The sequence below is a fragment of the Trachypithecus francoisi genome, unplaced genomic scaffold (assembly GCF_009764315.1).
Source record: "Trachypithecus francoisi isolate TF-2019V2 unplaced genomic scaffold, Tfra_2.0 Contig01579, whole genome shotgun sequence".
Lineage (NCBI taxonomy): Eukaryota > Metazoa > Chordata > Mammalia > Primates > Cercopithecidae > Trachypithecus > Trachypithecus francoisi.
The window spans coordinates 8,983,420-8,997,933 of record NW_022681442.1 but is presented as its reverse complement, the minus strand read 5'-3'; the positions used below and the strand labels follow the sequence as shown (position 1 = coordinate 8,997,933).

The window sequence follows — 14,514 nt, the reverse complement described above, 5'->3', positions numbered from 1 at the left end:
TCTGAAGGGTTGTGGCAACCAGAGGGTCCTGCCCCATGTGACCCTTGAGAAGTTTGTCTCAGGCTCTAAACTTCTTCCTATGTCCAATTTTTTTCCTTGCATTCCAGGGCTTGGTACCTTTCCCATGCTACAATTTCTTGCTTGTAATGTGTGCTTCTCTTCTTTTTTGGTTTTCTGATGAATATTTGTTGATTATTTACACTGTGCCAGATCTTAGACTGAAGGTTTTACTTAAATGAACTGGAAAAGTGAGACCTAGAAAGATTAATCTACTAGTTTTATCATGGAGCTGGAAGTCCAGTCCAGTTTGTTGGACTCTGGAGCCTGAACTCTGAAGTGCAGTGCCTTACTGCTTCCTGAACAAAAACAGCCCCCGTCTCCTTACTCTTTTGTTCCTAAAACCAAAAACCTTTACTGAGAGAGTTTGCTAGTGATGGTGAGCAGCAAGTAGATATGTACCTTGCCTCACCTTTCCCTTTACACTTTTGTAGAAAAATACATAGTAGACCTGCCTGAAATATGTTGGGAAGGAGTTCTTGTGTTGTGAGATTTGTGTCAATTGCGTTTTTGTTTTTGTTTTTTTTAATAAAGTGCAGTTATTTACTGACCCTAAGTGACGTATTCTCAAAGAATATGTGCCCTGAAAGTCAGCATATGTTAGTCACTCGTTAGTTTTAATCTAAAATGAATAATTTCATATTTATATCACAACACAATAAAGAGTCAGTGTAGTTAAAGCTGTTCCCAGAGTTAAGTCGAATTTTTTTTTTTGTTTTGCACTAGAACAGCTTGTTACCACATGACAGAAAACGCCTACGCACTGCATCTGATCTGTACATGAAGCAGAAGTTATTTTAGGTTTGTGCAGTTTCAGGAAAGCAATTTTTTAACCTGATTCAGACATACATATTCTTAAAAACTTTTAGCTAATCATTTTAACTCTTTTAATAAATATTCCCTGCTGAAAAATTTATTTAGAAAGATAGTATCTCGTAACTTTACTAAATTCATGTTTTACAATTTGCAGTAACAAGCAGCACTGGTTTCTTAGTGCTTTAAGAGAAAAAGCAGTGAATTGTCTCAGGCTTTTTACCATTTTAGGGGGTCTTGAATTGCTATGTCTAATTTATCAGTGGTATGAAACAGTCTTATACAAATGACACTGGTAAACTTTTTAGCATGATGGAAAATCAAATTAGAAATTCTAAATAGAATTCTTAAAAATACTTCTAAGTAGCTTTTGTGGTCTTGCAACTTTATTTTACATGTTGAAATTTTTATAGTTTTTAAGATAAATTTGTTGGTAAATGATTTTAATGTTTTATAATTCACATTTGGGAAAATAAATACATATAAGATATAGAAATCCTTATTACTATAGTGATTAATAAAGTGGTTATAACTGCATTAAAGTGAGTATAGAATTGATAGCACTTATTAAAAATAAACATTAGATAGACACACGTTTAACTCATAGGATAGCAATGAAATAATTTCCCATGCTTTAATAAGATATGCTTTATGTTAATTTTATTCCTTAAAAATCTTACCACTTTTATGTGCATTTTATACATTAAGTGTATTAAAGTGTGGAATCTCTAATTTGTTATATTTTCCTATGAACATTGCTGATGATTTACATGTAGATTTATTTGAAAACTTAAAATGTACATTTTGATATATGTACTTAATACATAAATCTTTCTGTGGAATCACTCATTTTGGTCAACTATGTAATTTAGTGGTCTTTTAGTGGTCTGCTAAGTACTGTGTGATAAGTAAATTTAAAAATTTTAGAAATCTGAAATTAGAGTTTGGAAATGTGTGGTTTCAAAGTAGAGGTGGTTAGAGGGTAATGGGTAAGGGAATGATGATTTTTAAGCTATTTCCTAATTATAATATATTGCCATTTTAATCCATTATCCTCCAACTCTGTGACTTTCCTTACTTTTCTTAAGTCTAGATGGGTGCCACTTGAAATTCTTTACCCTTTACAGTTGCTTTTCAACTTATGATGGGGTTACATCCTTATAAACCCATTGTAAGTCAAAAACACAAGTTGAAAATCCATTTAGGACCCCAACAAACCCACTGTAAAGTTGAAAAATTGTGAGTTGAACCATTGTAAATCCTGGACCATCTGTATTACACACGCACAAAAAGGAAAAGAGCAACAGTAGGAGAATCATCCCTGAGGGGGGAGTATCAATGACTGGAGTGAGGAAAATCAAATTTTAAAGTATGCTTTCCACTGTTCATTCATAGTAATAACAACATAAATATGGTGGTTTCTGTTTCCTTATTGATTATTAAGGAATGTCTAAGATATATGTGGTTTATTCCTGAATAGAGAGCCACTGTTTTTAAACATGTCTTTTTTAAAATTTAAAAATAAATATTCGATTTGAATCTAAAAATTAGTCCTTTGAATTTGTGGCAGAAACTCCACAAGTTTGGTATATTTTTAATAGAAACTGGAAACAAGTAGATGTAGAATTCTCAGAAAGATTGTAAGACATGGGAGTTTGTGTCTGCACTAAGAATTTTTATTCTCAGTGAAGTGAATTGAACATTATCGCTATTTCTTTCTTTTTTTGTTTCTTTCTTTTCCTTCTTTTTTTTTTGAGATGGAGTCTCCCTCTGTTGCCCAGGCCTGGAGTACAGTGGTGCTATCCCAGCTCACTGCAGCCTCCGCCTCTGGGGTTCTAAGTGATTCTTGCGCCTCAGCCTCCTGAGTAGCTGGGATTACAGGTGTGTGCCACCACACCCAGCTAATTTTTATATTTTTAGTAGAGACTGGGTTTCGTCATGTTGTCCAGGTTGGTTTTAAAACGCCTGGCCTCGAGTGATCCACCCAGCTCGGCCTCCCAAAGTGCTGGGATTACAGGCTTGAGCCACCGCACCTAGCCCAACATTACATTATCATTCTCAGTGAATTGAATATCAACTTTCCTTTTAACTTTTGAGAAACCTGCAGCGTTTTTATGTATTTCACGCATAAATACTTAAATCTGTTTTGTTCATCTCTTTATTCTCTAGTTATTTTTACCTTTTCTTTTCCTACTATTAGAATTTCCTACTACTAGGATCGCATGCAAATGCCTGCCAAGAATACATTCAGATCTCCTACACAAAATGCAGGGATGTAAAAAGATAGAAAGCCAAGGAAAGGGAGAAAGGCAGTAGACAAAGAAACCAAGTGGATTCAGTGTCTGACATGTGCCAACTGCCCAATGGAATCACTTTTCTCATTTTCATTGGACAGTTGGATGGTTTGGGGTAGGGTTGTATCCTGAAAATGTCTATCTTAGTGGCTGAATGTAGACCAAGTTTTCCAGTGGTACCTATCGTTTTTAAAGGAGTTATCCATATTCATGGATATTTTACTTGAACTTTTCTTGTTCTTAGGGAATACGATGATTAAAGTTAGATAATTTTTATAGTAAAATGCAGTTCTAAGTTAACTATTAGCGTTTGATTTTATTATAATGACAAATTAGAAGCAGTGAGCTTAACAGCATAAGCAAGGACTTTTAATATACTGTAATTTAAGAAAAATGGAAAAGCCAATATAAATTTCAGTATTTTAAAAATGATTTTAGGCCGGGCGCGGTGGCTCAAGCCTGTAATCCCAGCACTTTGGGAGGCCGAGACGGTGGATCACGAGGTCAGGAGATCGAGACCATCCTGGCTAACACGGTGAAACCCCGTCTCTACTAAAATACAAAAACTAGCCGGGCGAGGTGGCGGGCTGTATCCCAGCTACTCGGGAGGCTGAGGCAGGAGAATGGCGTAAACCCGGAGGCGGAGCTTGCAGTGAGCTGAGATCTGGCCACTGCACTCCATCCGGGCGACAGAGCGAGACTCCGCCTCAAAAAAAAAAAAAAAAAAAAAAAAAAAAAAATGATTTAAAGGTTTTTCTTAATAATTCCGATGTCTGAGTAAACTTCTTGAGAGAATAACGGCTGGTTTTCTTATGGGTCACCTCTTAGCAGTACCTCTCATCTAATCTAGTTGAATAGATTGTTTTCTCTCTGGTTTCAAGTTCTCTTAATGCTGTTTTCTGTTCTCAGTGAGATAACCGGGCCATTATTTTCTCTGTCAGAATAATTGAAATACATGATGCTATTTATTAGAAAATATAATGGGCTTCCCTGGCAAATCGTTCCAGGGTATACTATCCTAATTTTATTTGACAAGGAAAGTTATCTTCATTGTTTTATTGCCTTTAAAAAGCACTCCAAAATGTGCACATTCTTAGAAGAATTCAAGAGGTATTCAGGTTTCTCTTCTCTTTCCTGTTTTCTCTCTCTTTTGTTTCTGCGGATGAGGGCATTGTAGTATGAATATGAACCAGAGGCTGGAGGGTTGGGCTTGAGGCCTGAGAGAAACCACTTCAAGGGAGGCAGGTGGGGAAGGAAGGGAGAGGGAGTTTTAGAAGTCACCTAAGAGACAAGTCATTTATTATATCCATAAATTACATTTGTGTGGATTGGGATTTACTGTAGCTCAGCGTCCTTTCATATACACATGGACCATGTTTGCTAAATATTTTGCAAAATGCTGCTTTGCAAATCCTTATCTGCATTGTATACCCTGTTTTCTACAAATTGGGTGGGAGCAGCATGGTATAGAAGGAGAGCACAGGTTTTACAGCAGTGTTTCTCAGTGTGGTTTCTGAAACTCCTGCCTCAAAAATGTCTGGTGTTCTTGCTTAAAGTGCAGGTTTTTGGGCTGCAGTATAGATTTGTGGAGTCAGTTTCTGGGTTCGAAGCAGGGGAATCTGAAGTTTTAAATCATATTCCTGGGTGATACCTTATGCACTCTAAAGTTTGAGAAACCACACTGCTTTGGCATCACACTAGTAAATGGTTTGAGCCTTTGAATACAATGTGAATGGTGTCCTGTAGTTCTACCAGTACTCTATTAACAGGAATTAGCTATATGACAAGCAAACTATTTAAGTTAAATGTTTCTACACCACTACTTCTGTGATTGTCAGTAGTGTTTGTCATAGTGTTTCTGAAAGACTGCAAGGTTCCAAATGCCCTTTAAATCATTGGAGAAAGACTAAATCATGTTCAACATGATAATTGATGCTAAGCAGATTTGATTACGTTTTATTCACAGCCTTAAAAATGTTTGATTTAAATACAGACTACGTGCTTAACAGTCTGCAGGTGGAAATGGTGATTAACTCAGTACCTTATTTACTGAATAGATCACATAAGAAAAGCTAAAATATATGTTAAAAATTTGTGATACCTTTGATTTTTTCATCCACTTTAGTGAGGTGTTAATAGGAGATTGTGCTGTTACCACAGTCATTGTTTTCCTGTACTTGTGAGTGATTTATCATTGATCCAAGTATTGGAATTCCTTCTTTAAATTTCTAATGAAAAGTTTTGTTTTGAAACTTCTGATGTGTTTTAAGAATTTTGCTATTTTTCCTGCTGACTTTGGATTCATCCATTGAGTCTTTCAACATTTATTGAATACACTATGGTTTTGGTAATAGGCTCTGTCTTGAAGTCAGGAAAGACTGAATATGCCACAATCCCAGAATCATGGGTAGGAATGGAGAAAGGGAAGAAAACAGCAAAGAGCTGTAAACCAACAGTAAGTGTGCCAGTAAACAGGGTCTAGAGCACAGCAGTTGGGCTTGGCAGAATTACACACACTTGGCTAGAATGTATCATAGTCAGGACCTAAACCTATATTCCCTAATGCCCCTGAGCCTATTTCCTTATCTCTTAGGTGGGGGTAGAGCCGCTATGCATAGGGTAGACAGGAGTAGTAAAGGAGAAAAATGTATTTTCGAAATAGTACCTGCCCGAGTAAGCACTCATTAAGTGATAGCTATATTATAAAGTATTATTCCAACAGAAAAATTAGTGTGATAACTTAAAGGAGTACATACATGGACTGTAAATAATTTTTATATGTATTTGTCAACTATATACAAACAGACGATTAATTAGAAATTCTGTGAGAAAGTAGGTTCACATGTATAATGCTGGTTGCAAAATGATTCATTTTATTTACTATTTCAGGTACCAAAGCAGTCAGACTCACAGCCTAATTCTGATAACCTAAGTCGCCATGGTGAATGTGGGAAAAAGCAAGTGTCTTACAGAACTGATATTGTTGGTGGCGTACCCATCATTACTCCCACTCAGGTAATTAGGTAACTCTTCTATTGTGTGAGGGTCTAATTACTGTATATTGATTTTTATATTATTAAAACTAAAACAGGGCGTCTTTGCTGAATTAGTGTAATATTCAATTACTATAAAATATTTTTGTTTATTTCAAAAGTATTTATTATAAAAAATTTGGAAATTACATAACGTTTAACACTTTATCATGATTTCTCTGAGCCTTTCTTCGGTGTACTTTTCACCTCAGAAATGGAGATATGAGTTGCATATTACGCTTTGTAAACAGATTTTTTCACTTACATCATGAGCATTTTCCAAGTCATCAGAAATCCTTTTGTATCATTTTTAATGAGCGCATAGTAGTTCTTCCATGGATTTACCATAAATTATAAATCCTCTATTGGACAAATAGAGTTCCTTTTCCATTTTGTTTCTTTTACTTTTATAAACAATGCTATGATGAATATTCTTAAAGGAGAAATTCCTAGAAATAAAATTGCTGAGTCAAGAGTTTGCAAGTAGTAATTTTTAAAATCTACTTTTTCTACAACCTGGCCTAAGTGAGCTAGACAGAGGACTGGGATTTTTTTTTTTTTTTTTTTTTTTTTTTGAGGCGGAGTCTCGCTCTGTCGCCCAGGCTGGAGTGCAGTGGCCGGATCTCAGCTCACTGCAAGCTCCGCCTCCCGGGTTTACGCCATTCTCCTGCCTCAGCCTCCCGAGTAGCTGGGACTACAGGCGCCCGCCACCTCGCCCGGCTAGTTTTTTTTTTTGTATTTTTAGTAGAGACGGGGTTTCACTGTATTAGCCAGGAGGGTCTCGATCTCCTGACCTCGTGATCCGCCCGTCTCGGCCTCCCAAAGTGCTGGGATTACAGGCTTGAGCCACCGCGCCCGGCCGGACTGGGATTTTAACTAAATTATATCTCAGAAGTACTCATATGCTAAATTAAGTCTTTATTTGAGTTTTAGGAAAAATATAAATTTATGAACAATTTTTGATGAAATTAAAACTCTTTTCTGAGCTTGAATTTCTTGTCTTGCTGTTGAAAAGGATGAATTTGTAATGGCTACTAAGTTACTGGTAGTTGAGAAAGCAAGAATTTTAAAGTAATCAATTGGTATTGCCAAGCTTGGGTATTTTCATTACCAGTGTGCCTTTTGAACTTAAAAGACTTTGACACTTTATAAATCTTTTAAGTCAAATTGTATTATACCCCACATTTTTCAGGTCTTTTGCTATGGGAGGGTGATTAGTGGGATTAGAAATCTTACAACATTAATTAATTAATTAACTATTGAGTGCCTTATAATTGGCAAAGGGTATGTTAATGAAGAAAATTGACAAAATGAACAAAATATGACAGCTCTATGCTGTCATAGAGCCTACATTTTTCACCAAAGTTGGATTAAAAAATAAACTAGGATTGTGTGTTTGCTTTTTCCAAAAGTAATGATTTTAAACTATTAACCTTCTGGTAACTATGTAGCTAGATTAAGCTGCTTTCACTGGTATTATGACCTATGTTGACATAAGGGGTAAGACTATTTTCCTGTAGTTGTGTTAAGATATTGTATTAGTTAGTATCTGCGGCTGTTTTAATTTTGTCTAGAGTTAAGATTTTGTTGCATTGTAATTTTGGTATAGATATTTCAGTCGTTTCTAGGATTTAATGGGGGTGTATAATTTTAAAACTCTCAAAGAAGTTTATTGCATCATTTATGTTGTAGTATAGTTTTAAAAATTATAAAATAATATATATCTATTGTAAAAGGCAAAAATTGGTAAATTGGACCTCATCAAATAAAAAATACTTGCTCTATGAAAGCCCTTCTTAAGAGGATGAAAAGCTACAAACCAGGAGAAAAATTTGCAAACCACATGTCCAACAAAGGACTTTTATCTAGAACGTAAAAAGAACTCAGAACCCAACAGTAAAAAACCCAAGAAATCCAGTTAGAAAATTCATGAACAGATATTTCATCAAAAGATAAAAGATTCACAGATGGTAAGTAAGCACATGAAAAGATGTTCACCATCGTTAGCTAGTAGGGAAAAAATACAAAGTAAAAGCACAATGAGAGATGACTGCTCACTATCAGAGTGGCTAAAATAAAAGTGACAACACAAATGCTGCCAAGGATGAGGAGAAACATCTCTCAGGTGTTGCTGGTGGGAATGAAAATTAGTATAGCCACTCTGAAAAACAGGTTGGTGTTTTTTTGTTGTTGTTGTTGTTGTTGTTTTTAATAAAAGTAAGCTTGTGGTTCCTGTACAACCCAGCATTTGCAGGCCTAGGTGTTTATCGTAGAGAAAGGGAAAATTACGTTCACATAGAAACTTGTGCGTGAATGTTGATAGCAGTTTTTTCCTAATAGCTAAAAGCGGGAAACAACTCAAATGTCCTTTAATGGGTGAACAGTTAAACAACTGGTCCTCCATCCATACCATGGAAATACAGCAATAAAAAGGAATGAACTCTAGATATAAGGAACAGCCTGGACGAATCTCTAGAGAATTATGCTGAGTGAAAAAAGATAATCGGTAATCTCAAAAGATAACCTTCTGTTTGTTTCCATTTACATTATATTTTCAAAATGTCACAATTATAGTCTTGGAGAACAGATTAGTGGTTGCCAAGTGATTTAGGGGTAGGAGCTCTAAAGTGTACAAGGGAGCCTTGGGGTGGGTGATGACCAATTCTGGGTCTTAAATGTGATAATTACACAGATCTACATATGTGATAAAACTGCATAGAACTGTATAGACACATGTAGACGAATGAATGTATGTAAAGCTAGTGGAATTCGAATAAAGTGTGTGGGATGTGCCGATGTCATTTTCTTGTTTTTGATAATGTTAGGCAGTTTCCCTTTGAGGGGAAACTAGTGAAAGGGTACATAGGACCTGTTGTACTTTTTTTGGGCGGCTTCTGGTGAATCTGTGTAATTATTTCAAAATAAAAAGGTAACTCCTTCCCCAAAAAAGAGCACTGGTGGCAGGACTTGTGCAGAACAAGAGGAACAGAAATTTGTGCTTAAATCAGTGACAGGAAAATTATGAGTAAGTATATCAGATTAATTAGAAAACCCTTCAAAAATCTGTTTCTAACTAATCTAAGGTGGATTTTAAGATTTTCTACTGGGATAGCATGAAATAAAAGTATGCTAAACAAGCAAGAAAATTATTTATTGTGCTTCATTTTAGAAAGAAGAAGTAAATGAATGTGGTGAAAGAATTGACAGAAATAATCTGAAACGGTCACAAAGCCATCTTCCTTACTTTACTCCTAAACCACCTCAAGATAGTGCAGTTATCAAAGCTGGATATTGTGTAAAACAAGGAGCAGTGGTGAGTAGCTTAACAAAATACATGAAATAATGAAAAAGGATTATGTTCTAGCAAACTCAAATTAACATGGAAATTGCTTTATTTTATGAAAGACCCAAAGTGAGAGACCAGCATGCTGAGGACAGTCAGGAGATACAATAGGGAATATTCTATGTTTATAATTCAATGCTGTTATTTGCTTGGTTTGCATGGGGCCAGGAAAGTTAATGCACATTACCACTGACTTTCAGTTTAAATGAGCTTTCCTAACAGTTTAATGTTTTAGAAAGTTTTTCTATTGATCTCCACTCATCCTCAGGAGTGGGTCAGGGAAAGAGAAAGTTTTTCTATTGATCTCTACTCATCCTCAGGAGTGGGTCAGGGATAGAGAGCTTTAGTGGGGAGATGGCAGGCCAGGGGCAGGAGAAAGAGTGGGGCATAGGAGGGTTTCTTCCTTGATTAGGCATTGGGCTGACCTCAGTGGTAAACTCTCTGACCTTGGGCTACTTACTTAACCTCTCAGGCCCTCAGTGTCTGTCTTAAGGAATATCATATAAAACCTACCATCTAGGGTTTTGTTTTGTTTTTGTTTTTTTAAGAGATGTAAATAAAAAAGGTGTGTTTCCCTTTGCACAGCACCTAGTACTTAGTAAAAGCTGTTATGGGTTAGCCCAGATATTCCCACATAGTTCCATGATGAATTTTTTGCAAGAGCAAGTAAATTTACCGATATTTCTAAGGTTGCAACATACCTTAGTATTTAAGCCATTCTTTCTATGTGAACTAAATCTTTAGAATTTCATGAGAAAATTAACTGTGAAGTTTGGAAATGTTTAAGTCTGTGAGTAAAGAAATACTTAAAATTATTTTGGTGGTTCCGTTTGATTTCTCATCACTTTCTGGCAACTCAATTGTTTTAGGGCAGCCAGGGGAATGTCCTTTCACCTGTTTGACCTGCTTTAGGCTGAGGAAAAAAATGCCGGTGAGGGCAGGGTTTTCTTACTGTAGAATGTCTGCAGGTAGAGTCAGAATTCTCATCAGGCTGTGATGCTCTGTTGTGTGTAGATTGAAAGCCCTAATTTACACACAACTGAGCATCATAGCCTGATGGTTCCTTTTTGTTTTACTCTTAAGTCCAAAATACCAGTCAGAGATACTTAAGTGCTTCTGCAAAAACTATATTTTATTGACAAAAAATGTTTGTACAAAATAGGTTTACTTTATTAAATATTTAGTGCTTTACTACTACATATAAAGTACTTGTAGAAGAATTCATGCATTTTTACAGATGGAGAAACTTGATGTGGTTTAATAACATTTCCTGTGTTTGCTCTTTGCATGGGGCCAGCGGGGGCGGGGTGGGGAGTAGGAGGAAGGGGAGGTGCTTTAAAAAAAAAAAAGTTTCAACACTAAAGATATGAAATAGGCTGGGCACGGTGGCTCACGCCTGTAATCCCAGCACTTTGGGAGGCCGAGGTGGGTGGATCATCTGAGGTCGGGAGTTTGAGACTAGCCTGACTCACATGGTGAAACCCTGTCTCTACTAAAAATACAAAAATTAGCTGGGAATAGTGGCAGGCGCCTGTAATCCCAGCTACTTGGGAGGCTGATGCAGGAGAATTGCTTGAACCCGGAAGGCAGAGGTTGCAGTGAGCCGAGATCACGCCATTGCACTCTAGCCTGGGCGACAGAGCAAGACTCTGTCTCAAAAAAAAAAAAAAAAAAAAAAAAAAAAACCCACATAAAATCATACAATAAAAGATGAAAGCCAGGCACCAAAAACTGAATTAGGAATTCAAAGCCTGGGTAGCTAGAGAGGGATGAGGTTTAATTTATTGCATCTCTAAGGGAAGTAATGAGATTTTTTAGTGCTTGGCATGTCTGATTGTGGATTCATATCAGGGTAATTAAGTGGTGACTAACATTTGACATTCTTAGAAACACAAGTCTTATGTCTGTGTTCATCTCTGGTAGATGAAAAACTGGAAGAGAAGATATTTTCAGTTGGATGAAAACACAATAGGCTACTTCAAATCTGAACTGGTATGTTGTTACGTCATAAATGTTGTTGTAAGAATGTTTGAAAAGTGTTGCATTGTAGTGATTATATGTAATTTCTTGTACTGTTCTCTAGTTTTAGAATAAGTCTAGTTTTTAGAGGTACATACAGTTTATTTGGTGGTGATGCTTTTGGTTAATGATATTTTTCTTAAATACATTGTTAAGTAAAAAGATCCTATCTTCAAAGCGGCATTCTACCTTGAAAGATCTGAAGATCTCAGAATCCTCTAGTCTATAAATTTCTGCTAAAGGGGCTGTCCTCTTGGGGGGTTAGCCCCACGCGGAGTAGGGAGAGAAGGACATCCACGTGGGGAAGGGGTGGTGGCAGAGATGGGAGAATGGTCACATACACACTGATTGATAAAATCAGGAACTATATTAAGGGTAATAGAAGCCAAGTCTTGTCAGAGAAATAATACTTTTTGGTGAATGAATGTATATTTGTATGTATGATGAGGAATGAGATATTTGTATAGTTTCAAAGTACCTATCTACTAAAATAGGTATTAAGTATTACACGAGGGTTGAAAAAGAGTAACATTACAGTGACGAAAGTGGTGTAAAGAATTCTATCTGTAAAAGTCAACGTTTAACCCTCTGTATTTCTACCTTCTCTTGAGATTTTCTTTGCCTATTTCACATTGATTCATAAAGCACTTCACATAAGATGTTTTTATCCTCCCTGAAGGTAGAATCAGAAATTGAAATTCCCTATTTGCCTTGTTTGAGTTGCATCCTTATTTAAAATATTGTAGGGTGACCTGAGTCCTGAAATAGCTTTTTGGATAAATTGAATGCAATTCTGTAGTATAAATGTTTATCCTACCTCTTCTTTTTGTGTGGGACCTTTGAGAAGGGAACCTTATGCTTTATTTGAATGAAGTCACCAGAACAGCATTGTTCATTAGAACTTTCTGCACAAATGGAAATGTGCCGTATCTGTATTGTCCAAGGGTACTAGCTACATGTAGCTGTTGAGTGCTGGAAATGTGGCTAGTGTGGCTGAGGAACTGACTTTATTTCATTTTAATTAATTTAAATTTACATCATTACACACAACGGCCACTGTATTTGCCAGCAGAGCACTAGTGTATAGGAAGGGAATATTTTAAGATTCACCTCAGGAGTCAGTTCTTCTGGGAAGCTTTTAGACTCTGAGTTAAGTGTCTTCTCCTTATGTGCCCTGTGGTAGGTACCCTGTGCATACTTGTATCATAATGCTCTCCCCAGGGTTTGGCAGTCACGTGCACTCTTGTCTTTGCAACTAAATTAAATGAGCTTCTTAAGGGTAAAGACTCTTGTAGTCTTTTATGATCACAGGGTCTGGCACTTGGTAGACTGTCTTTGAATGAATGAAAAATGGCATAGCATAGCAAGAAGAGTCATTTTAGCATGGGGCTTTCTCAAAGCTTAAGAGCCTCAACTGGAAGTAGTAGTTACTTGGTTCAGAAAGTACCTGCCTTGTTGTCTCAGAGGCTATACTTGTGCTTGGTTAGCAGGTTGTCTCATTGATTTTATTTAATGCCAATACTGCTGGGAAGAGTCATTCATGCAACAGACATTCATTGAGCTCTCCATGAACTTGGTGCACTGTTCTGGGAACTGGAAATAAAAGAAAATAATTAGCCAAGTTCTGTGGCCTTCAGGAGTTCAGTTTTGATGGGGAAATTGACAAGTGCCCCCATCATCAACAGTAGTTCTAATAATTCAGATTATTTTTAGTATTTAGAAATTGCAGATAAAGCTGAAAACCTTTAAAGGTCGGTAATTATAGCTATACTTAAGTTTTCCTAATTTTACAGGGTGTAGTTTATCTCCTCTGGTAGTTCTTTGTTCTTCCTCTCAAATTTCACAGAATAATGCCCAGCATACAGGTTTTCAAAACTTAGTATTTCTGTAATAGTTCTTGTCTCAGCTCCCCCTCCCCCAGTTTTAACATTTCTGAAATCTTAACGGTATGTCTTAGAGTTGCTAAGGGCGAGGGGCAGCCAGGCTGCAGCTGTGCTGTAGTTGACTTCTTGCCATATGCACAGTACCTTTGGGTAAAATCCAGAAGACACCGGCATCAGCATGTGCAGGAAAGGGTGCTGGCAGCTTGGGAGGAAATCTCAGGGACACCATGACGCATTCTTAAATGCTGCATCACCAACACTCTTTTTGGCACAAAGAATGACTTGGAGTGAAAAACATGGACATTGGTGGCTCTAAGTCAAAAAGTGATTCAGAAGATCTGGAATCTGAATGTGAAATCTTAAAAACTAACCAGTTTATCTTGTTTATATTTTTCTTTTTTATATATGCTCAAGAATAATACATGATAAAAATGTTTAAAGTGTAAATGGGCTCTTTTATAAAACCTTTCATCATGGAAAAGTGTAAACATACACTTTCGGTAGACAGAAATAATACATGGAACCTGCATATACCCATCACCTAGATGTCATAATTGTTAACATATGGCTCAGCTCGTCTTGTTTCTTCTGTTTCACCACCCACCTCCTGCTTCATATTTTGAGGCAAATCCTAGATATTCCATTTCATCCGTAAATATCTCAGTGTGTATCTCTAAAAGATCATTTAAAAAATTTAAAAATAAGTATAAAAGACTTAAGTGCACAGCTGAAAAACTGGTGAAAATATTTGCAACATATATTAGAGATAAAACTTAGAAGGAATCTTAAAAACTGAGGGGATTTTTCGTCACCTACTTTGCCCTCTTTTCCTTGCATCAATCCCAAACAGTTCAGACCCCTATTTATTAGGTGAGGCAAAGCAACATAGGCATTCAAGAGGAACCAGTGCAGCCTTGTGTGGGTGTCAGAGCCTATGCAGGACAAGGAGGCTGTCCTCTTGGGGGGTTAGCCCCGCGTGGAGTAGGGAGAGAAAGGCATCCACTTGGGGAAGGGGTGGTGGTAGAGATGGGAGAATGGTCACATACACACTGATAAAATCAAGAACTATGTTA

General features: G+C 36.7%; 1 protein-coding gene across 12 annotated transcripts in view; it reads left to right on the top strand.

The window, feature by feature from the left end:
• Positions 1-14,514, top strand: part of PLEKHA1 (pleckstrin homology domain containing A1) — a 59,213-nt gene that overhangs the window by 32,909 nt on the left and 11,790 nt on the right. For 11 of the 12 annotated variants that reach the window (XM_033180397.1, XM_033180425.1, XM_033180414.1 and 8 more), the window contains 3 exons: positions 6,054-6,179; positions 9,366-9,509; positions 11,463-11,531. In XM_033180397.1, coding sequence (XP_033036288.1) covers positions 6,054-6,179; positions 9,366-9,509; positions 11,463-11,531 — 339 coding nt within the window. Of the gene's footprint in view, positions 1-5,403; positions 5,620-6,053; positions 6,180-9,365; positions 9,510-11,462; positions 11,532-14,514 lie in introns of those variants that run through there. The other variant, XM_033180439.1, reaches the window with a different exon arrangement.